At 43.7% G+C, this 26,089-nt stretch overlaps 1 protein-coding gene across 1 annotated transcript in view; it reads right to left on the reverse strand.

The window, feature by feature from the left end:
• sh2d3ca (SH2 domain containing 3Ca) overlaps window positions 1-26,089 on the reverse strand; it is a gene marked incomplete at both ends in the record, with an annotated part of 91,775 nt that overhangs the window by 23,632 nt on the left and 42,054 nt on the right. The window contains 1 exon segment of the mRNA XM_083793240.1: window positions 6,785-6,913. Within this exon segment, the coding sequence (XP_083649366.1) occupies window positions 6,785-6,913 (129 nt within the window).

Here is a 26,089-nt window from a genome sequence, read left to right on the forward strand (position 1 = left end):
CAGGTATGGAACAACAAGAGCATTACATGTTCAAACATGTAATGCTGTGTTTCTCCTCTGTATCTTCTGTCTAGACTCTATGCACCTCCTTGTGTGTAAAGAGGAGGTATTCCCTGAGCAGCAGCAGGAGAGAACCTCCAGTCTGGTCCAGGAGGAACCAGCGTCTCCACAGATTAAAGAAGAACAGGAGGAGATGACCTCCAGTCTTATCAAAGAGGAACCAGAGTATCCACAGATTAAAGGGGAACACGATGAGCTACTTCACAGATTAGAGGAGGATGGTGGATCAACAGAGACATTACTATTAGTGAAACATGAAGATGGTGAAAACATGCTAACAGAACCTGTAGCCAGCACCTCATCTAAAGACATGGAAACACAATCTGATGTAGAGGACTGTGGACCATCACAACCAACTAGTGACGATCAGCTCCTCTCTTCACACTGTTCTGAATCTGACATCACTGAAGACAGCGATGAGTGGGATGAGACCACGGATGACCGGTCAGGTACAAACACACTGACATCACACAATGCACAACACATGGGAGGAAATAGTTTGTCTTTGAGCAACATGCTGCTCCATGACCGTGAACCACCGAAACAAAGTCACTCCACGAGGAGTCACACGGGTAAGAAATGTTTTAGTTGTGCCGATTGTGGCAAAATGTTTAATCACAAGGGAACTCTGACGACGCACACGAGGATTCATTCAGGGGAAAAGCCATTTGTTTGTACAGTGTGTGACAAAGGCTTTCATCATAGGGGTAGTCTAAATGTACACATGCTGACTCACACAGGGGAAAAACCCTTTACATGTGCAGTTTGTGGCACATGCTTTAGTCTAAAGTCTGGTCTAAAATTACACATGGTGACTCACACAGGGGAAAGGCCCTTTACATGTACAGTTTGTGGCAAGGGCTTTAGTCAAAAGGGTACACTAAAATGTCACATGATGATTCACACAGGGGAAAAGCCATTTACATGTACAGTTTGTGGCACATGCTTTAGTCTAAAGTCTAGTCTAAAATTTCACATGGCGACTCACACAGGGGAAAGGCCCTTAACATGTACAGTTTGTGGCAAGGGCTTTTCTCGAACGACTGATCTAAAAAGACACACGAGGACTCACACGGGGGAAAGGCCCTTTACGTGTACAGTTTGTGAAAAGGGCTTTAGTGTGAAATGGAATCTACAATCGCACATGAAGACGTGTCTTCAAGAGGGAAAAAGCGGTTAACTGATAAGGGCCCTTTTCTTCAGAAAATGCATTATGTTGACAATGTCAATTATCAGCGGTTTAGTCCAGCTAGATACATTAAACATGGTGTACTATACTTTATTTTATTATTTTTGTATAATGACCTGCATGCATCACATGTGTTTCAAAGTATGGACATCTACTGTGAACAATATAGGGACAAGAACTGCTTCATTTTACACCCTTCATAACAAAATATTACTATAACACATTTTGGACTGGGACAGATTTAAAAAAAAGCGCCTTCTAAATCCTGTTTCTGGAGAAAACAAAAGTATTTATAAAGCAGCATCAAATATTTTACATTTTTGAATACTGTACATACTGTACAGATAACCCCAAGAGTGGTTCCCGTCCAGAATGGGACAAGGAACACGATAGGAGTATTAATTGTGCAGTCTACACATACTTTACTTTACTTGCTGCATTGAACATGACAAGAGCCAGGCTTAATGTTACAGTGTGCATACTATCCAAAACACGTATTTACACCAGTGTTTCCCAACCTGTGTGCCGCCTGATTTGACCAAAAGTAACACTAACCCTCCCCCGAAAGCAATTGACGGAACAATGGACTCTAACGACCATCGGCCATAGGAATGTTAATGCTAATGTTTTTGTGTACATGGGGGCCATCATCACCTGTACTCGCCTGGAAACTTTACAAGACTAGCTTGGCACTCACATTGTACAGCTACTACAAGATGGAACCAGCAGGCAAAAAAAGATGCATCCAGAAGACGCTACAACTTCTTTGTGAGTTTGAAAGAAAAAAAAAAGGCTCTTGATACGCAGTACCACAAAGATTTTTTACGATTCATTTTTTAAGACCATTGTATTGTGGCAAATATTTTTGTTCTTGTTTTTTATACAAATCCTTTATTTATTTATTTAGAAGTATTACTTTGCATTGACAAATTGAACACGTGTGTGCTATATTTTGTAAATGAGTTTTCAAAAATAAATTGATGAAACTGAGGCACTGTCTCTGTCCTTTTGTTTCTATTTAAAGTTATTTGATGAGTGCTGTCATGTGTGTTTTTAAAAGTATATTGGGTTCAAATAAGTTTTACTCTGTCAAAAGTATAATGTGTTTGGTATCAAAGACGTTTTAATATATATATATATATATATATATATATATATATATATATATATATATATACGAATAACGTTTACTTTCCAGGCGCTACGTCCAACCGTGGAACCCCCCCCCCCCCTGTCAGGTGTAAAGGAGCGACACGGGGGGTGAAAAATGGGTTACAAAATTGTGGGATAATTAAAAAAAAGAGTCTTGCTCAGGGACCCTCTTTGACACATACATGAGCCGAGGGTTGAACTGGCAACCTTCATATCCCCCAGAAGGCCTCTCTCTACCCAGTACCTGCACTCAGCTATGGCTGCCATGCCATTGGCTGGAATTAAGCAGCTGTCTGTTTTGGCAGTTACACTTCTTCCAAATGCCAAGACAACTTCCACTGAGCTATATTTGCAGATGCGTATGTGTTGAGGCAGAAAAGCATTACGATATTATGTAACATGGTGAGGATTTGAAAAGACTGTGTCAATTTTGCAGTTCAAGTGTTTCTTTGGCATGTTCAAAAGAGGACAACACAGTCAAATCTAGTGTTAACACATTCTTGGGGCGGAAACTCCTTTTGGTGTTTTAAGCATCATGTTATACTTTAGCTATTGAAAAATAGCAGATCTACAAGCACCGAGTGCCGCTCTACGAGGTTAGAAAACATACTCCCCTTCTTCCCTCAGCGTAATTCTAGATAATATACTGTTTTACATTCATACAATACCGTTACATCATTATTAGGTAGCTTGGTATTATTTCATTCAATATAAATACTGCATATGTCACCCCCCTTCCCCTCCCATCTCTCTCCCCATTTCCTGTCAGCCTACTGTCTATCTCTCCATACAAAATATAAAATAAAGGTGAAAGCCACAAAAAATAATAATATATATATATATATATATAGATGCCGATACTTTTGTACTTTTACTCAAGCACATTTTCAATTCCGCATACTTTTACTTGTAACGAAGTATAGTTCTAAATTGCAGTATTGGGTATACTTTTGCTTAAGGAAAACAATTGAGTACTTTCTCCACCACTGTTAGCAGGATGTACAGCGAGTTCTACAGAAGGTTGTCGCGTTGGGGGCTTTGAGCACATATACGACAGAGAGCACCCGGGCCGTGGGAGGTTGTCGCGTTGGGGGCTTTGAGCACATATACGACAGAGAGCACCCCGGGGCGCCGCTCCATCCCGTCCCTTGCTGTGTATTGACGCCAGCAGACATGCTGATTTGGGGAGAGAAAGAAAGAGGATTGTGAAAAGCCCAGGCAACACGCCAGAAACGGACTGCTTTTTGTTTTGTTGGGATGATGCCAGCAGACTGTCTTTGAAGTCTGTCTTTAAAGCGCATTCTGGGCGGGAACCCCCTTTTGGATGCATTATATGCTATGCTTTATAGCTACTGAAAAATAGCAGATCTACAAGCTCGTAGCGCGGCACCTGGAACTATATATTTTTGAAGATGGGGGTCGGCAGCCAATTACATATATTTGTGGGGTCCTTGACATGAAATATTGAGATCCACTGATATAGAAACATGAGGTTTTTCAGGAAATTGTCAGGATTTAGAAGGCTTTTTTAAAATTTCTAAATGGGTTAACGCGCAGGGCTCAAGGCTCACGAAAGTCTCTTACCACCGTTCATTTACAAGCCATAAAAACAAGGAAATGGACAATAATAAAAAATAAAATAAAAAATAACCTAAATAAATACACGTTCACAAACGTTACTGTATTTGTATTCCTGTACAGATTGCTCATGAAGCGATATTGCACAATGTATTTATCCAGAGTATCTGCTGTATGCATTGTTATGCGTTAATTATTGCACATTTGTTAATCCGGACACTAAGCTACGCCCCCATATTGCTACCATAGTATTCCCTCATGGGGCACTTCTTTGTTTGTCTTATCTAAATATCTTAGCTAGCGTTATTTGTTTATTGTTGTTGTTTGTTAATGTTGCAAAGGGAAATCTCTGATGTAGATAACATACGTAGCAATTAGCATCTGTCTACAAGTAAACAACATATACCTAGCATTTTGCAGTGGTGGAAAAAGTACTCAATTGTTTTACTTAAGTAAAAGTACCAATACTGCAATTTACTGTAGAACTACTTTGTTACAAGTAGAGAATTGAAAATGTACTTGAGTAAAAGTACAAAAGTATCTGCATCAAAATGTACTTAAAGTAGGCCTACTAAAAGTAAAAGTACTCATATTGCAGAATGTGTCATTTCACAAGTTTAAAATGTGTACAAAACCTATTGAAAATAGCTGATCTACAAGCGGGGTTGAAGCATAGAGTTATATATCTATAGAGAAGACACCCGAGTTCTCCTCCCATCCACTTGCATTAAGTTGCTCAAAAGCGCATGAGGCGGATTCACTCCTCCTTCCTGGTAGGAACAGAGTGCATTCTGGGATTGATTGGTTACAAACACATGAACGCGCTGCCGTTGACTATCATTGTGCCGTTTGTGCGCGTTCACGTATGAAACATTCGTTCACGTGTCATGGCCCCAATCACATGAACGTGCGCAATGATAGTCAACGGAGCAGCGCTGGCTCGAGCTGCACTACCAAATCCGGCCACTATGTCCATTTCGCCTCAGGGTTTCCTCTGGGTGCCTTCTCTAGAAATATATACTCTAAGGGTTGAAGTGGTCAATGTATGTTTTCTAATCAGAATTAAAATCTCCAAAGTAACTAGTAACTCAAGTTTTCAAATAACTGTAGTGGAGTAAAAGTACAAATTGTGTCTCTGAGATGTAGTGGAGTAGAAGTAAAAGTACTGGAAATTGGAAATACTCAAGTAAAGTACAAATACCTCAAAATTGTACTTAAGTACAGCACTTAAGTAAAAGTATGTAGTTACTTTCCACCACTGGCATTTAGTGACGATGTTGTGTCATTAACCACAGCCTTGCCACCGGTATAGGGTGCTAAAACAGAATCCTGCTTGTGTGGTGTACTTGACAAACACACAAAGGCACATTCATCGTCGTGCTCAATGCAGAGAGGGCCATTTTATTATGCACTTATATAGAAGTAAGCAAACTGCTTCTCTAGCAGTGATCCACAGACCGCTATGAATGCACGGAATCTGTGTGTGTGTGTGTGTTCGTGGTTGTGTGTGTGTGTGTGCATGCGTGTGTGAGTGCGTGTGTGCGTGTGTGTGTGTGTGTGTGTGCGCACGCGGGTGTGTGTGTGCGCACGTGGGTATGTGTGTGTGCACGTGGGTGTGTGTGTGTGTGTGCATGCGTTCTTTTTTCTTTTTTTTTAATTATTGCCACAGCCCATAGCCATATAAAACCGCAGACTATATTCCTATTGGAGTCCAAAACCTTAGAAAAACAACTTTGGATTTATAAAGTGGCAACTTTTACAATATCTCCATTACCATTATCCAAATTATTATCATTTTTTTTGTCTTCATGGGCACACTGGTGAAAGCTGCATGCTTTTATTGTGAAGGCAAACGGAATGTTCTCTGTTCTCACGGCCTGCCATATCTCTGCATGCTGAAAATAGCCGATCTACAAGCTCACAAGCTTGTGAGCTTGTAGATCAGCTATTTTCAGCAGAACACGTTGTTACAACGAAGAATAAATCGGGCATCACTTGCGCTTCACTCGCTGTGGAAGAGAGATGTCTTTTGTTGGCCGTTCGTGGCGACATTATGGACACCAGGACTACGTACCTCCTCGACGCAAAAACAACCAACTAAGCTATTGGAAGCTATTTTCCGTGGCACATTATGTTCAATCAAACAACAACAAGTTTCCTCAGTGTTTGGGTCGGGATGTTCTGTGTCTGCGTGCTGCGCGACGTACAGTGACGTTAATTTGTGTCGGATAAATAAGGGCTTATTGGTGGGTTTTCCGCCAGATATGAACCCATTCAGGCCTGACGGCGAAAGAAAAAAAAAGTCTTCTAAATCATGACAATTTTCGGAAAGATTCGAGGCACATTTTAACGATTTTTCAAAAATAGCAGATCTACAAGCTCGTAGCGCGCCACTCGGTGGCGCGCTATGAGCTTGTAGATCTGCTATTTTTCAATAGCTAAATTATAACATAATGTATGTAACACCAAAAAGGGGTTCCCACTCAAAACGGGTTTTAAGGCCATGTTTAGGGTGTGTTTTAGCGCCGGTGGATTTCGCCTGGGGAGGCTCTATGGAAACACTCGACTCTCCAACAAAGTTGAATGTGAGAAAGTGACGTTGACAACACACACACGCCAGAAATGAACGCGTTCACGATGGAGTTCATCAGGCAGAAACACAGTAGGCCTATACGCTCAGTTCACGTTCACCCAAAATACGAACGCGTCCGTGTTACGTCCTTGAACGCGTTCAGGGACGACACTGTGTGTGTGTGTGTGTGTGTGTGTGTTTGTGTGTGTGTGTGTGTGTGTGTGCGTGCGTACCTCTCTGGGGATGTGTCCATGGTACCAGCCATGGCTCCGGATGTCCGCGGCGCTGAGCCGTAGCTCGTCCTCCAGCTCCTTGCGGAGTTTCTCCGGGGGAGACTCCAGAAGATACTTCTCCTTCGAAAACTGGACAGATGAGAAAGAAAAGAGAAAGAAATCAATCAATGAATGGATCATACCAGCTCAGTGGTCTTGTGGTTAGAGTGTCCGCCCTGAGACTGGGAGGTCGGGGGTTCGATCCCCAGGCCGGGTCATACCAAAGACTGTAAAAATGGGACTCAGTGCCCTCCCTGCTTGGCACTCAGCATCAAGGGTTGGATTGGGGGTAAGTCCCTGCGACATACTATCGTCATGGCACCGAGTGCCGCGCTACGAGCTCGTAGGTCTGCTATTTTGGAAAAACCGTGAAAGTGTGACGCAAATCTTTGAATATATGTTCTTTCAGAGCGAACGTTTTCTTTTCTTTGCTCGAGTTATGTTGAAAAATAAATCTAAAAAAGGCTGAAAAGGCCTTTTATTATGACGAAGGCTGCAAATTATATCAGTGTTTTCTGGGGATCTTTCAAAAGAGTCAACTAGTTTGGAACATTTTCAAATTCAGAGTTAATTTTCTTTTTTCAAAATGGCATTTCTTTTTAAAATATTTTCGGTTATATTATATCGGATATCGACCATAACAGCAATTAATTATATCGCATATCGATATCGGGCCAAAATGTCCCATCGCTATGCATCCCTAATACTTGTCATTGATTAAATAAACCCACTGACAGACTTAATAGTCTGTCATTTAGACCTGAGGACGATTCTACAAATGTCTTCTAAATCCTGACAGTTTTCTGAAAAGCCCCTATGTTTCTATGTCAGTCATTCTCAAACATTTTCATGTCAAGGACCCCCAAAAATTGTATGTAATTGGCCCTGGACCCCCCGCCCCCCCCCCCCCCATCTCAAAATATGTTGTTCCAGGGACTCCCCATTAAGCAAAGATTTGAGTTAAAAATGTTCACTCTGAAAAGAAATAGCAGATCTACAAGCTTATGAGCTTGTAGATCTGCTATTTTTCAATAGCTAACGTATAACATAATGCAACTCTGCACGCTGACTGAGCTTGTATATAGATTGGCTTTTTGTTGCCGCCGCATGACATAACAACAGGTCACAACAAGCCATCATAGTATAGGATGTGATCAATAGTTTGAATTGAATACATTTACAGTCTGTATGGGAGCCAGCGAAGAGTGGAAAAATACTGCGGCACAAACACCTTGCAGGTGTGCACTAGATCACTGTACACGCACGCACTCACACAGGCACACATGCACACACGCACGCGTGAAACAGACGGCAACTCTGCGGGTGGGGGGGGGGGGGGGAGCGTGCATGTGTGCTGCCTGGCACAGACGGACAGATGCACACATTTATTTTTAACCCGTTCAGGCCCGACGTCGAAAAAAAAAATCGCTCTGAAAGAATAATATATATTCAAAGATCTGTGCCGCATTTTCACGATAAAAAAAAAAGGCAGACCTACAAGCTCATATAGCGCGCCACCGAGTGGCGCGCTATATGAGCTTGTAGATCTGCTATTTTTCCAATAGCTGAGGTATAACATGAACATAATGCTTTATAAACACCACAAGAGGATCCCCGCCCAGAATGGGTTAAGTACATGCATGTATACTGTAGATATACACGAACGCATCTAGACACACACACGACACACACACACACACACACACACACACACACGGCGGGGGTCCTCCTCTCTCTGCCACAGCAGCGGGGGGAGCGAGACCCCCCTCTGGGCTGGCACGCAATCAACAAACCAGCTGGACGCACACTTTCATGTCTTAATTAACCACTTAATTGAACCCCTTTGCAGCCCGCTATAATAGGCCAGTAAGACACGGCCAAAGGATTTCCGGCGGGTTCCCCTGCAGCCACAAAAACCCCTGACCCAGTAGCGCACACTGTTCTGTGTGTGTGTGTGTGTGAGGGGGGGGGGGGGGTTAGACAATCTACGACGATCTACGTACCTGAATATATACCGTTGAAGTATTATATTATGTTATATGTATAGTACAGTGATATACAGTATGTATCTTGAAATGTCCTCCTTAACCCCATGTTGGTGTTTTAAAGCATTATGTTATGCTTTAGCTATTGGAAAAAAAATAGCAGATCTACAAGCTCGTAGCGCTACGAGCTTGTAGATCTGCTTTTTGAAGAAAGAAAATCGGGAAATGTATTCTTTCAGAGCGAACGTTTTTTTTTTTACTCCAGTCTTTGCTTCTTGCGGGGGTCCGTGGCCAAATACAGATCATCCTGGGGGTCGTTGACATGGAAAAAGGTTGAGCATCGCTGACATATTATTGAAACATATAGGTTTTTTCAGAAGACTGTTTAGGATTTAGAAGACATATTTTGGGAATCGGCCCATCAGTCCTATAATTGGGTTTAAAAGGACCACTTTCAACCGGTATAATTACTGGTCCTCATATAATGCTCCCGATTCACCCTTTTGTCATGTCCCGCCCCTCTTCACACCCATTGGTTGCCGTTTCGTGGTTGGACAAAAATCCTCTCTCTCTCCATCCACTATACCATTGAGATGAGGTGTTTTTCAGTTGCTTCGTATTCTGTGCGTTCAATTCTTATTTTTAAACTGCAGTATAAAGGAACATCACAGGTGCAGCATGGTGACAGGGCATATCGTGTTTGTTTTTAGTCTTTAGTTTTATCCAACAAAAAAAAGATGTTTTAGCAACTTCAACATAAACAAGGCGGAGCCAGGCAGAAAGAGCCTGCTGCGGGGTTAGTCAGTCAGGGACCAATCAGAAGAAGGCTGACAAAGGGGTCAAAGAATAGGAATAGGAATGCTGTAGAGTTCACGTGGTGTGCGCGCACGTGTGCGTGTGTGTGTGTGTGTGTGTGTATGAGTGTGCGAGATATTAGAAGACTACGGGGGCCAGACAGTCGATCCCATCGCCCCCCATGCAGGTCACCACAGGGCATTGTTCTCCCTCCCCTCCCTCCAACCCTCTCCTCTGATACAATTATTAGCTCCTCTCCTCTCTCCTCTCTGGCCCCCTCGGGAGGGGGGGGGGGGTAGAGTAGAGGGATAACACCACAGCAGCGCACTCTCATATTAGATTTGAAAGGTAGGTGTGTGCGCGCGTGTGTGTGTGTGAGAGAGAAAGAGAGAGAGAGTGAGTGTGAAGGGGAGTGTGAAGAGGAGAGGAGAGGAGAGGAGAGGAGAGGAGAGGAGAGGAGAGGAGAGGAGAGGAGAGGAGAGGAGAGGAGAGGAGAGGAGAGGAGAGGAGAGGAGAGGAGAGGAGAGGAGAGGAGAGAGGTCAAGTGTGCAGTTATTGCTTTTCTTCATCTCTGGTGGAAACCCGCGGGATACCCGCCTGATCTGATGCTCCACAGTGAAATTGGGTGTGCGCGTGTGCGTGCCCGTGTGTGTGTGTGTGTGTGTGTGTGTGTGCAAACGGGGAGTGCGGAACGCAGGCGTTAATTGTTGCCTGGATCACCGACAGGTCTCCTCCAGGTCTGCTCGAGACGGGGCTGCGACAACGCAAGCGAAAAAAAAAGCGAAACAGAATCCAGGTCTGGTGGTGAGTCACGGGCGCGTGTGCTTTGTGAGCTTGTAGATCTGCTATTTTCAGCTTGCAACTATAATTGTAAAATAACTTATACTGGAGCTCATGTCCATTAGTCTTATAGTTTTAGTCGTCATACCTTAGTTTTCATTTAGTTTTCGTCTAGGTATAGTCGACGAAACATTTTTCGTCTTAAGTTTTAGTCGACGAAATCAACACTTTAATGGAGAAAATTTAAATATAATATAATATAATACTTTTACGGCTGATTCTGGTTGCACGCCGCGGTGCCTCGCACAACGGAAAGAACAGATCTACAAACTCACAGTCGTGTCAGAGATCCACAGGGCAGCCGAGCTGTTTCTTAGATGGTTTATCTCAGTGGTTCCTATAAACTATTTAATGTCAAGGACCCCCAAATTGACACTAATTAGCCTGCGGACCCCCCCATTTGAAAAGATATGCCCCGCATAAGACATTTGTTTTACGGCTCCAGCAGTGATTCTCAACCCGTTTAATTTCAAGGACCCCCAGTTTGACTTGCAGTAGTCTACGGACCCCCCCCCCCATTTAATGGCATTTCTATCTCTGGGACCCTAATGTATTGTAAAATCAACGTTCATTTTAGAGTGCACACACTCCAGTTCCATTTGTACACTCTCAGAGTTACAGACCCATAAGGGTCCATTTGGTTCCATTTGTACACTCTCAGAGTTACAGACCCATAAGGGTCCATTTGGTTCCATTTGTACACTCTCAGAGTTACCGACCCATAAGGGTCCATTTGGTTCCATTTGTACACTCTCAGAGTTACAGACCCCATAAGGGTCCATTTGGTTCCAAACTGGGGACCCCCTGGAACGTCCTCAAGGACCCCTGGGGGTCCCCGGACCACACTTTGGGAACCACTGGTTTATATGACAATGAAGAAAGGTCCAGCCGACTAACATCTGTCAACCGTTTCATTCCAAAGACCCCCATGAGATGAGCATTAAGCCACAGACCCCCATTTGATACCATTGTACCGTTACCATACTATTTGACCCCCTATCTACACTGTAAAATCATGTTAATTACACTCTTTAATGAGTGTGCAAATGGAACCATTTGCACAGAGGTACGTACATATTCGCTTAGCACGTCGCAAATCTGCAATGCGAACCAGACCCCAACTCCCCAAGAGAGAGACACAGAGAGAGAGACAGAGACAGATACAGAGACACATACTTTAGAGAGAGCGAGACAGAGATACAGTAGAGACAGACAGAGACAGTAGAGACAGACAGAGACAGAGAGAGAGAGACATGAGACCCCAACTCCGCAAGAGAGACAGACAGAGACAGTAGAGACAGAGACAGACAGAAACAGTAGAGACAGAGAGAGACAGAGAGAGACAGTAGAGACAGAGACAGACAGAAACAGTAGAGACAGAGACAGAGAGAGACAGTAGAGACAGAGACAGAGACAGACAGAGAGAGACAGTAGAGACAGAGACAGACAGAAACAGTAGAGACAGAGACAGAGAGAGACAGTAGAGACAGAGACAGAGAGACAGTAGAGACAGAGACAGACAGAAACAGTAGAGACAGAGACAGAGAGAGACAGTAGAGACAGAGACAGACAGAGAGATAGACAGAGAGAGACAGTAGAGGCAGAGACAGACAGAGACAGACAGAGAGAGACAGTAGAGAGAGAGACAGAGACAGAGACAGACAGAGAGATAGACAGAGAGAGACAGTAGAGGCAGAGACAGACAGAGAGATAGACAGAGAGAGACAGTAGAGGCAGAGACAGACAGAGACAGACAGAGAGAGACAGTAGAGAGAGAGACAGAGAGACAGTAGAGACAGAGACAGAGACAGAGAGAGACAGTAGAGACAGAGACAGACAGAAACAGTAGAGACAGAGACAGAGAGAGACAGTAGAGACAGAGACAGAGACAGACAGAGAGAGACAGTAGAGACAGAGACAGACAGAAACAGTAGAGACAGAGACAGAGACAGAGGCAGACAGAGAGAGACAGTAGAGACAGACAGAAACAGTAGAGACAGAGACAGAGAGAGACAGTAGAGACAGAGACAGAGAGAGACAGTAGAGACAGAGACAGACAGAAACAGTAGAGACAGAGACAGAGAGAGACAGTAGAGACAGAGACAGACAGAGAGATAGACAGAGAGAGACAGTAGAGGCAGAGACAGACAGAGAGAGACAGTAGAGAGAGAGACAGAGAGAGACAGAGACAGACAGAGAGATAGACAGAGAGAGACAGTAGAGGCAGAGACAGACAGAGACAGACAGAGAGATAGACAGAGAGAGACAGTAGAGGCAGAGACAGACAGAGACAGACAGAGAGAGACAGTAGAGAGAGAGACAGAGAGACAGTAGAGACAGAGACAGACAGAGAGATAGACAGTAGAGGCAGAGACAGACAGAGACAGACAGAGAGAGACAGTAGAGAGAGAGACAGAGAGACAGTAGAGACAGAGACAGAGACAGACAGTAGAGACAGAGACAGACAGAGAGAGACAGTAGAGACAGAGACAGACAGAGAGAGACAGTAGAGAGAGAGAGACAGAGAGACAGTAGAGACAGAGACAGAGACAGAGAGAGACAGTAGAGACAGAGACAGACAGACAGAGAGAGACAGAGACAGACAGAGAGAGACAGTAGAGATAGAGAGACAGATCCAGACAGAAGAGACAGTATAGAGACAGAGGGCCATGACATGTTTTTTTTCCCGTATATGCTTGACATTGTTTTCCGTTGTATCACATTATTGTTTTTCCTAGTGAAGTTGTTTGTGTCATAGCAGCCAACTGAATTGGAAATGTAATAAGACTTATACAATTGAGAGAGAGAGAGAGAGAGAGAGAGAGAGAGAGAGAGAGAGAGAGAGAGAGAGAGAGTGTGAGTGAGTGGTGGGGGGAGGGGGGGGGGGAGACTGGAAGATCAGGAGCAGAATATGACACATACCATTACAATAAAATACATTCATACTGTACATATAGCCAGCTACACTGCAGCCTTGGTTACTATAGCAACATGTCACCGAGTGTGAGTATATATACGGCCTGTTGGTCCACCAAGGAAGGATCGCACTCACGCGCGCACGCACGCACGCACGCACACACACACATACGCGTGCACGCGCACGCGCACGCGCACGCACACACCATAAAGCATATGAACGTGCACATAGACAGGTTTATTTGTATGTAGCATGTTTCATACGCTGTTGTCAATGCAAGCTAAGTGCTTCACAGAATAATGCAAATCCACGTGTGCTAAAGTGCTAAAGTATACAGACCATAAATGAAATGGCAAAAATAAAGTATGGTTTGCTGGGGTCCCCTTTAGACGAGAACGGCATTTTCAGGAGGTGAAAAAACGCGACAAAGTGAAACCACCTCCCAGAGTGGAAATCTTTGAGGACGCCGTTTTCCTCGAGTCTCCGTGTAAACGGAGCAAAACGGCGAATCCGCAAAATCTATGACATCATGGCTCACAGCGCATATGTTTATTACATTAATGCAGAGCCATATATGATATAATGGAGTTCCCGAACAAGCCTCCCTCCTCGCCTATACAAAGTGCCGCTCATCAGCGATGGTGAATGTAAAACCATGATGTAGGGGTCCCTGGAACAACATATTTTCAGATGGGAGTCGGCGGCCAATTACATATAATCTTTGGGGGCCTTGACATGAAATATTTTGAAAACCACAGACATAGAAAACTGTCAGGATTTAGAAGGCATTTGTAGAATCGTCCTCAGGTCTAAATGGGTTAAACCAAATCTGATTCCAATCTGGACGTGGCACGGATCCGATTCAGGACTAGATTTGGCTGCCAGTGTAAATGGGGCCTTAAAAGACGTCATTAAATAATAATAATTAGTATAAGGCAGACAGAGCAAAAGACAGACAGATAGGAAGACACAACAGGCTGTCTGTCTGTCGTGTCAGACAGACAGACAGACAGACAGACAGACAACGGATGAGAGAGTTTAGCAATTTAGCAGCTGATGCAGAACTGCAGAACTTCCCATGGGATGACGACGGGACCAGTAAGGTTGGTAAAAGAAAAGTCTGTGTGCACGTCATGTGCATGTCTCATGCATGCATGCATGCATGCATGCGTGCACATATGCGCGCGCGCCTGTGTCCGCTCTTGTGTGCACACGACACGTGCATGTATGCGGTTAGCAAATAGGAATGTATTCATGGATGGAGGAGGAGGAGGCAGGGGGTTAGGGAGGCGCGGGGGGGTCAGATATATTCATTATGATGATGGGGTGTATGGCTATATAGAAACGGAGGGGGGGGTGGAACAGGGGGGGGGGCATTGGGGTTAGTTGTGTACGGGTGTGTGACAAAAATGACAAAACACCTAACGCTCGCACAGGGAACAGGGGGTGCAACGTGCAGTTATTGAAACCCGACGTCGAAATAAAAAAGAAAAGTCTTCTAAATCCTGACAGTTTTCTGAAAAACCATGTTTCTGTATCAGTGGTGCTCAATATTTCATGTCAAGGACCCCAAAAAATATATTTATATCAGAGGACCCCCCATCTGAAAATATGTAGTTCCATGAAGGGACCTCCCTCCAGAAGCAAAGATTTGAGTTAAAAATGTTCGCTCTGAAAGACTATGTTTTCAAAGATTTGCGCTACATTTTCAAAAATGGCAGACCTACAAGCTCGTAGCGCGGCACAGAGTGCCGCGCTACGAGCTTGTAGGTCTGCCATTTTTGAAAATGTAGCGCAAATCTTTGAAAACATAGTCTTGTAGATCTGCTATTTGTCAACAGCTAAAGCATAACATAATGCTTAAAACACCAAAATGGGTAAAGTGAAGGTGAGGGCCGCCATTTGCCCCATCCTCTACATTTACTTTATACAACCAACCACAAGACACCACACTCGCTCCCACTTCCTCACTATTGGCCAATTAGAATCTTTCATCTATAACCATGACATCACCACATACCTTTTTCCTTCTGTAAACCGACAGTGCTATATCACTCTGCAGTGTCAAAGAAAAATACACAGTAAAGAGCTTATACATTTCATATCAAACACCATAGATAAAGTGCACGCACACGCACACACACACACACACACGCACACACACACACACACACACACACAGTGGGACGGCTGCAGACCCCTGTATCCTTTGATCTGATCCCCCCCCCCCCCCCCCCCCCCCGAATCCTATCTGCCATTGCACACACACACGCACGCGCACACATGCACGCGCGCACACGCACACACAGTGTGTAGTGAGGTATAGGTTGTCGTTGTCCGGACTAATGACTATAGTCTGAACCAGTGTTGTTTTTGACAGCACATTTCTATTTTAGTTTTAGCCATAGTCTCTTGAATAAGTTTTCACTTAGTTTTAGTCACATAGTCCCCTGGAATGTGTTAGTGTTAGTTTAGTTTTAGTCGACTAAATGTCATGAGATTTTAGACTGTTAGACTAAATCTACAGGTGACTTAGTCGACTAACATGTGTTTTGGCGGGCCTTGATGCCGTCGTAATGACTTATTTTACACTTGCTGAAAATAGTCGATCTACAAGCTCACATTGCGTCGCACTGCGACGCGTTGTGAGCTTGTAGATCGGCTATTTTCAGCATGCAAACCAAGTGTAAAATGACTTATACTGGATCTCTTTGTCCACTATAGTCCCTTCCTAACATTTTAGTCTAGTTTTTATTTGTTGACGAAATTGTCAGCATACTTAAGCCCAACACACACCGGCTCCATCCGACGCGGCGCGACGCGTAGCCGCGCGGCGCCGCCTGGAAAATAGAACTGGTTCTATCGGCGCGCCAGGCGAGGCGCCAGCGCGCGTCGGACGCCGCCGGTGTGCGATAGGTTCATTGAAAATAATGGTGTTTTGACGCGCGGCGGTCGCAGACGTGTCGCAGGCGGTCGCAGACGTGTGTGATGGGCTTCAGTCTTAGTTTTAGTCGTCATAGCTTAGTTTTCATTTAGTTTCCATTTAGTTTTCGTCAGTGAAAAAAGGTAGTCGACAAACATTCTTCGTCTTAGTTTTAGTCGACGAAATAAACACTGATCTGAGGTGTGTATAAAGAGGGTCACTCAAAAGCAAAAGCTCACAAAGTGTCTGGATGCGGCACGTTGTGAGCTTGTAAATCGGCCATTTTCACTATTAAAAAGAACGGTTTTGGACATGCAAGCGTTTCCACCCGACAACGAAGATATTTATATTAGGTGAGGCGAGACAAAGCAGACTATATTATTCACTGTTAAAAGGACAAGCCAAAATGTAATATATTTCTTTTACATCTTTTCATATTTGTGTTTCTCCCCCACCACACTTAAAAACAGGGTTACTCAAGTCTAAGAGGCCGCGGAGCAAGAGAGACAAAGAGAGACATGACACTATGACTATCAGACTGATGACTGTGACCTTCTACTGTCATTAGGAATAACTGTCTTGCACACGCACGCACGCACGCACGCACGCACGCACGCACGCACGCACGCACACAGAACCTTGAGGCAGTTCATTGCCAGCATAGATATTGTCACCGTCACTGGGAAAAGCTTGTATGTACAAAGAGTTATTATTTAGTTATACAAGCTCTTGCTATTAATGCTTTTATTAATTGGTAGATTGGCACCACCCTCAACCTGGCATTCCTGTTTTTGGGGCATGTCATTGCGGAACATTTCTTTTTAAATATTCAAAAATATTACTAATAAAAATAAAAATAAATCACACCTGTGTGAAGTGAGGGGCGCTAATATATTAAAGCTGCTATAAGCAATAATATGTATCAGGAATCAGGAAGTAGACAGGCAAATCGACCAATGACAAAGCTTCTAGGAAAACATTTGAATGCAGATTGAGTACAGAGACTACATTGTTTTTGGGAGCGTTCTACCCATTGCTGGCTGTCTGAATACAAAAATAAATACAAATTAAAAGGTCATTAAAATGTTGACATATTATTGATTATAGCAGCTTTAAAGTCAAAGTGCCAACACAAACATTAAACGCCATTAACAACAAAGAGACAAGTGTGACGTAAATGGCACATTATGACGTAAAATGTCCCTTCATTGTCAATGGCGTTTATTAAACAAACATTGAACTATAAAGACAAACATCAAACACGTGTATATAGGAGGGGCTGCATTGGCACCCGCTCAAGAATGAAAAAGGAACGGTTTCGGACATGCAAGGTTTCCACCCCGACAGTGACGATAAATGATGGTGCCAGCCACCCACCACCCCCACACTCTGCGTCCCTCCGTCAGTCAGTAGGGTGAATACCCCCCCTCCCCTCCCCCCCGCTTTGAGTGGCAGCTGGCGGACAGTAGATATGACATACAGCCACACTCTCCCACTGAGACTCTCTCTCTCTCTCTCTCTCTCACCACGGCAAATGCTCCATATAACTATGAAAGCGTCTGCATACACGTAATATAGTTACATGATGACCAAGCAATGTTACTGCAGTCCACTGTATAGGCTATACAGCTATTTGGTCTCCCCATCGTAGCGCAGCGCGCCTCGGTGTGTGCCCAAAATAAAGGATCTGCAAGCTGTCGACACGCCATCGGGTGGCATGTTGATTGTTTGTATGTCTGTTCTTTTGGTTAGGCAATGCACATTACGCTGGTATGTGGGATTGAGAGGCAATGGTTAATGTAAACTATACAGTAACCTAGTAGATTATAGCCAAGTTGACAGTTGTCATAATATTGTAGGCCTATATAGCTCTGTTACCCTAACCCTAACCCTAACCCAGACCCACAGGAACGCACCCAGGGTGCCGTCCCGATTCCGGCGAGCCGCCCCGCGTCCGAAACGGTTGAGAAATGACAGAGTTACCGTGTGGGGGTCCCTCTACTGTACCCTCTACTGCAGTGTTTCCCAACCTTTTTTGTCCCAGGGAACACTTTTCATAGCCCAAAAGTCTCGGGGAACACCTAGGGGGGGGGGGAGGGGGGGTGTATATATATATATATATATATTAGTGGTGGGCATAGATTTATTTGTTTAATCTAGATTAATCTCACTGCAATTCTGGAGTTAATCTAGATTAATCTAGATTAAAATGGCTCATTTGAACTCTGCCGAAAGCATTGAAAATATGTGTGCGCTACCTAAATAATGACCAGAAGTAAATCCTTGAACGGGCCACGTGGCCCATTAGACCAGGAGCCCTATCATAATTGGTAATGAAAATATAATAATAATGTTCAATACGATGTACGTGTGTTATACATTGTTTATTCAGTTAAACACGAATAACCATAAACACGTTACCATACAGGCAATTTGAAACAGTGGGTGCAAGAACAAAGTACCCCCTTTTCTGGGATATGACATTAATTAAACTGTAAACCTAGAGGTGATGAAGAACTGTTTACAGTCAGTAGCTTTGTGACATGATTTGAGTCCAACCTCTACCTCTCCTTCTTCCACCAGTCACTCAGACACACCAGCTTGTTCACATTAGTGCTGTCAGTTCACCTCTATAATCCAATTCGAATTTCATTGCTTCATTATTTGTAATATTCGGAAATATTCGAATATTTACATTGTTTATTTTAGCTCATATTTAGCCTATAATAATACACAGAATAACAACCCATTTTTTAATGCTTGCGCAAGTTGGTTACATTGTATTATTAGGCTACTGCCTACCGTCATTGCGACGCATTATCACGGGCCACGGCCCGGTTAAAAACGAGAATGATACACACCATGAACTGACCATAGACAATATCCCCTTTACAGCTCTCTCTTTAGCCTATTAACCAAATTAAAGTCGCCACAATCGCCAGCCTATACACGTAGGACTGGACAGAAAGAGAGTGCAGAGAGTACAGACAATAATATGCCATACTATTAGGCTGTTGCGCTGCGCTCCTAATGCCTTCTCCACGGCGCGCACCGTGGCACATGAACAATAACAACTCCACGTGGAGTGGACCCACGACGAACCACATATGAATTAGATAATTTATAAGAAATGGCACGGCGGCCATCCTTGCAGGCAGTGACAGAATGAGAATCCTTAGGCTGTAACCTGTTCATTTTGGGGGGCATCAAACAACAGCCTGTTGATGATGAATGATACTATGAAATTTAACAATTAATTAACTAGTACTCACAATGACGCCGCCACGGAGGATATACCATGTTTAACGTAATTCCAAAGTGTTTAGCCTACATTGTTTAAGTCATAGACGCATGCGGTTTTTATGAACTTTGGCTAAAAGCATGTTGTTGTTATTATTCCACTGCCACCCGCACCGGTAGACTCAAGACTGTCATGGTAGCTGGCTACAACCTGAAACAACTTCCTCTTCCTCTTCAAAATAAAAGCTGCTTGTAACAATACTTTTATTTCTTAAGTGAACTACAGGATGTAGTAGACGCAGAATGTATAGTGGATAAATCACACAGAAGGCAGGAGAAATAAACTCCGCAGGCAGTCGGGGCTTATTATTTTTAAATCTTGCCAACAGAATGAACTGGGATAATAAATGATAAAAGCTCCATTCGAATGGCAATTTGAAACGTGAAATTCCTAGTTTGCTCGCTTTATGCAGTCAATGCAGACCCAGCTCCCAGACCCAACTTTGAGAATAGATTAATGGCGATAATTTCTTTGACGCGCGATAATATTCTCGCGTTAACGCAGCACGTTAACGCCGATAACGGCCCAGCATTAATATATATATACATACATACATACATACATATACATATACATATATATATATATATATATATATATTAAATATACATATATATTAAAAATATATAGTCAAAGTAAATATACTTTTAAAAACACACATGACAGCACTCATCAAATAACTTTAAAGAGAAAGAAAAGGACAGAGACAGTGCCTCAGTTTAAAAAAATTGCTCATATACAATGTGAAATTCCACCTAATCCTTTTCCTTGTCTTTATTATGGGCCAACTTTTGAAAGCTGCATGCTTTTATTGTGAAGGGTCTCAGTTCTCACAGCCTGCTTATTTCCACGTGCTGAAAATAGCTGGTCGACAAGCTCACAACGCGTTGAGTCCGCAACGCGTTGTGAGCTTGTAGATCAGCCATTTTCAGCATGCAAAGCATAACACGTGTACGAGAATAAATCAGGCATCATTCACTGCGCTTCTGTGGTCACTGTGGAGGGAGGGAGATATATTTTGTTGGCCGAACGAGGCGATCATGTTTGGACATCTATGGACAGCTATTTTGGACATCTATTTTTCGTGGCACATTGTGTTTAATCACAACAACGTCACGTTTACTTTACGTGTTTGGGTCGGGACTGTGTGTCTGCTGTCTACGTGCATATGCGCTCTGCGCGCTCCAGTCTTTCTAGAGGGAGCGAAATGTAGCGTCTTCTGCATGCATATAAGCATTAACATTTCAATGGCCGAGGGTCGTTAGAGTCTATTGTTCCGTGTTGTTGTTATCGACGACGCAACAATAAGAATCCTGCAGCCCAATATTGCTTTCGGGGGAGAGTTAGTGTGCCGCCTGATTTGACAGAAAGTAACACTATAACTTAATTTCGGTCAAATTACGCGGAGCACTTGGACACATCAAAAGGAGCACCAAAGCTCCGCGACACACAGGTTGGGAAACACTACTGTACTGTACTGTACTGTACTGTACTGTCACTGTACTGACCCACAGGAACGCACCCAGGGTGCCGTCCCGATTCCGGCGAGCCGCCCCTCGTCCGAAACGGTTGAGAAATGACAGAGTTACCGTGTGGGGGTCCCTCAACTGTACTGTACACTGTACTGTACTGGCACACCTGAAATCACCACAGTTAATATGTGACTGTAAGCTACGATGTTAAAACTGAGACGAACTATGTTGACAATTTCGTCAACAAATAAAAACTAGACTAAAAAAATGTTAGAAAAGGACTAGTGGACAAGAGATCCAGTATGAGTCATTTTACACTTTTTTAAAAATCTGTCATGATGCGACAGCATCAAGGCCCGCCAAAATACATTTTAGTCGACTGTATATTTAGCCGACTAAAACTAGACTCAACAATAAAACATTCCAGGTGACTAAAATGTGATGAAAACTATTCAGGAGACTATGACTAAAACATCTAAAATCAACACTGTAATGTAATGCACGGGGCACATGGACTGAACCTGACGTGGAAGAAAGGGCTTCGGCTTCGCTGAGGTTTAAAACAATACGTTTCTGCAAAAAGTTCTATTCTCCACGATGCGGAAGCTATAGGGTTTTAGTGGTTAAACTAAGACTTTAATTGGGGTTGTTTTAAGGTCGTTCTTCCTCTCAGACTCTCTCTCTCTCTCATATTTAATGAGGCCCGTTTCTGCCAGACTTCTCTCCGCCCGCCGCTCTTCAAACAAACAAACACTCTTGATTCCACTGTCTGCTTTCCACTCTCCCTTTCTGTCCTTCCATCCTTCCCTTCCTCACTCCCTCCATTTCCATCTCAAATCATCCTAATGAACATCCGTCACAACTCTGGTGAGGACACAGTGTGTGTGTGTGTGTGTGTGTGTGTGTGTGTGTGTGTGTGTGTACGTGCTGTACAGTGGTAACTCTGAGAGAGTTTGAATGCAAACAAATGCATGTGTACACTCGTCCCCGAGTTAGTGTGTGTGTGTGTGTACAGCACAGTAACAGAAGAATCAGATATTGGTATAGGGAGTGAATTTTTGGCTTTTTATCGCAGTATGTTTGGAAGAATAAACAAATAGATAATTTATGCTGTTTTAGGCTCACAAACAAAATACATTGACGTATATGCGCACGCATAAAGTGAGTGGCAAAGGGAGTTTAACGTTGTACATACAATACAATCATGATAGGACTTTTCTGTTTGGATGTAGGGGCTGTCAAGGCCAGAAAGTATAGCCTTTTGCCACTCAGTAGGGAGTAGGCGTTCCCGCATAACTTCCGGGTATGATGATGTCACACGCATACTCTATATGCACGCACACGTGCACACACACACACACACACACACACACACACACACACACACACACACACACACACACACACACACACATGCTTTAAACACCAAAACGGGGTTCCCGCCCCAAAATGGGTTTAAAGAAAACACATGAGAACCTGCTGGTCCAGGCAATTAATAAGAACCGTTGTTCTTTACCACAGAAAAAAATGGCCCCCCAAAACTAGAGACACCAGGGTTAACCTTTCATCACCTATATACACTAAGCCGACTGTAATGTTTTGCCCTCTAGTCGGGCTTGTGGTTAAAAATAGCTGCGTATTTTTTTTTACTGCATACTTTCAACCTCATATCCTGAGAGCTAAAGGTGAGCTAGTCTGGGCTATATACAGTATGTTCTTATCTCTCTGGTGAAAAGGGACAGGCGGCAGTCATACAATAATGATATGGCCCAGGCTCCAGATGTCACTTCTGGTTAAGATCAGTGGAAATCTTCTAAGTGAACAGTTTCAACCCTGGCACCCCATATTTTGGGCATGTCATTGCAGGTGACATTTTTCAAAACAAACTGCTGATGTATACAAGCTCACAGCGACACATCGCAAGTCGCGGCCTGTCGTTAGCTTGTGGATAGACAATTCCCCCCCCCCCCCCCCCCAACAGCCTGAAGTATAAAATAGGAGCGTATGTGGTTAAAAGGAGTACTTATGTAAAGTTTTATCTACAGTAAACAAACGCCTGGTCAGCCAATGGTATTATAGTCTGAAACTCGTGTGGCCAATCACGTAGTAGCGACCTAGTCGTCATTGGCTGCCTCCTCCTAAGTCCCGCCCCGGGGAAGTGAGCGGTCCCTGGTAAAGTGTCACGGACTCACGGTACGCTCCTCTGCCCATGGACTTTGTGTTTTGGGACTTTTACTTGTATTTAGTGTTCTGTACCTTATTTTGTATAGTGTTCTGTGATTTCCTGTCTGCCTTGTTTGCCGTCTCCTGCCTTGTCTCACCTCCATGTATTAGTGTAACCCATAGCCACCATGTTCTGTTGCACGTTATCCCAGTATTGATTGTGTGATTCAGTTCACCTGTGTGTAGTTTGTCTTTGTCTATATAGAGCGTCGCAGTCCCGCCCCCTTTCATGACGACGCCAGGCACAGGAAATAATTCCCAATGCATTTTCCCTATAGACATTTCAAAAAGTATTTATTTAAAGACCTTTTAAGCGTCGTACGAAGCCAACTTGAGAGTCGTGAGTGACAAATCATAACAAACAACATTTTGGACCAAACAAATAATTAAAAGAAGAAAAACAACAACAAAAAAGTGTCTTAACATGCCGTATTTTTTTCTTCTTTCGAATTATTCGTTCGGCCCAAAACATTGTGTTTATTGTCATGATTTGTCACAACAAGAGTTGGCTTTGTCCGCGGCGTAAACGTCCTTAAATAAATACTTTTTGAAAAGTCTATGATGAAAATGAATGGGGATTTCTTTCCCGGGTCTCTCGAGGGGGCGGGACTGCGACGCTCTGCGTGCCCCCGTGTTTTCAGTTCCTCGTCAGTTTCCTCGTCGTGAATGATGTGGTCAGTTGATGTGGTCACTTACTTGTGTTTCCCCTAGTTATCTCCTAGTTATTCCAAGTTCTAGTTTATGTCCTATAGTTGTTCCAAGTGATTTCACAGTGTGCGTTTTATTTTTGGAGAATTATACAACCACTTGAATATTCCTGCCTGTGCCTGGTTCGTTCTGCACCCGAGTCCTACACCTCCAGAACCACATCGTGACAAAAAGCGTCACAATATTAGCACCCCGCGGCCACTCTAAGACCTCAGCTCTAAGCAACCTGTGATTGAACCACGAACGAACGCAAACAGCGGCCGTGAGGTTCTGACACAAACATACACGTTACTAAAATATAAATAATAATAATATGGGGGGGAATAACGGAGACATGAGCGCTTGTTTCACCTGACAAATATGACAAATATGTTATCATTTCTCATGAGCATGCGTTTGAGACTGCGTGTGTGTGTGTGTACTGATCGCTAAGAGTAAGAGCCAAGATCTCACACACACACACACACACACACACACACACACACACACACACACACACACACACACACACACACACACACACACACACACACACACACACACACACACACACACACATACAAAATCCCACCCTATACTGTCGACTCAGCAAAGCAACGCCCACAGATGCTGTTACTATGGTAACCCCGCCCATACCCTGTTTGCCCCAGCTGGTGGCTCTCCCCGAGGGGTGAAAAGCATGTGTGCTTGCGTGCGCGCGTGTGTGAGAGGGGTTAATGTGTCCCGAGTGTGCTTTGCTCTGTCATGTGCAGTGGGGGGCACTGAGGAAGAAAATATATGGCTGGTTGGGAGCAAATACCATGTTATCCCACCACTCTCTCTCTCTGTGTGTGTGTGTGTGTGTGTGTGTGTGTGTGTGTGTGTGTGTGTGTGTGTGTGTGTGTGTGTGTGTGTGTGTGTGTGTGTGTGTGTGTGTGTGTGTGTGTGTGTGTGTGTGTGTGTGTGTGTGTGTGTGTGTGTGTGAGAGAGAGTGAGAGAGAGAGAGAGCGAGCCCTAAGGGTTACCATATTCTATAATTTAATGATCAGTGTTTAATCCCTCTCAGCTGTGGGCTGTCTAGTGTCGCATTGACAGATGACGGGAGACCCTGACGTTTTTAGACCATTATGGAACTGTTCTTTATATGCATTAGTGGGGCTATCTGTAGTGCACGGCTCAAGTCCCATGAAGGCTGTAGAACGCATTGTTGGTGTGCATATTCATGCGTATATGGTCTCGTTGTTTGTTCACGGCTTTCGCCTTCATTTTATATATTTGTGCACCCGTCAGCAGGGAGTGTCTTTGGGCGTTGTTGTATACACTCTCAGAGTTACAGACCCATAAAGGGTCCATTTATTTCCAAACTATCATTTAGCATGGGGAACTCCCTCAAGGACCCCCACTTTTTGGAACCACTTTCCTATACGTCCCTCCCGGTGGGGGTTCCTGCGGGCCAGTCAAAAGGCTGTACCGCTTCCATGCTTAACCAATTCTGACCTGAGATCAGATTCATACGAGGTTTCCACTGGACACACACTGGTCTGATGAACCCATCCTGACCTGAGATCAGATTCTAAAAATGTCAGTCGTTCTTCGATTTTTCAAAAATAGCAGACCCACAAGCTCGTAGCGCCACTCGGTGGCGCGCTATGAGCTTGTAGATCTGCTATTTTTCAATAGCTAAAGCATAACATGATGCTAACACCAAAATGGGTTCCCGTTCAGAATGGGATAAATGACGGCCTGGAACAATCTGGTATAGAAGCTTGGATTTGACACAGAGTCCTATAATTAACTGAATTATGTAAAGCGCATTTTATTCTATAGACTATAATATTATAGTCACCATACATTACAAAGTCAAATGCATCAGTTTTAATTTCAGAATTATTACCATGAAACGATTATGATTCCCAGCTATCACATTGTTGCGTGCCAGTGACACGTGCTCCATGGACATGAACTGCACCACTTTCACACCACGATACAGAGGAAGAGCAACCGCAGAGTCATAATAATACCTATAATATTGTGTAGTCTCACTTACTTTCCTTTTTTTTTCTAATATATTTTTTATCCCACGATTTTGTAACCCATTTTTCACCCCTGTGTCAATCATCTAA

The sequence above is a fragment of the Protomyctophum parallelum genome, assembly GCF_964188405.1.
Source record: "Protomyctophum parallelum genome assembly, chromosome: 21".
Classification (NCBI taxonomy): domain Eukaryota; kingdom Metazoa; phylum Chordata; class Actinopteri; order Myctophiformes; family Myctophidae; genus Protomyctophum; species Protomyctophum parallelum.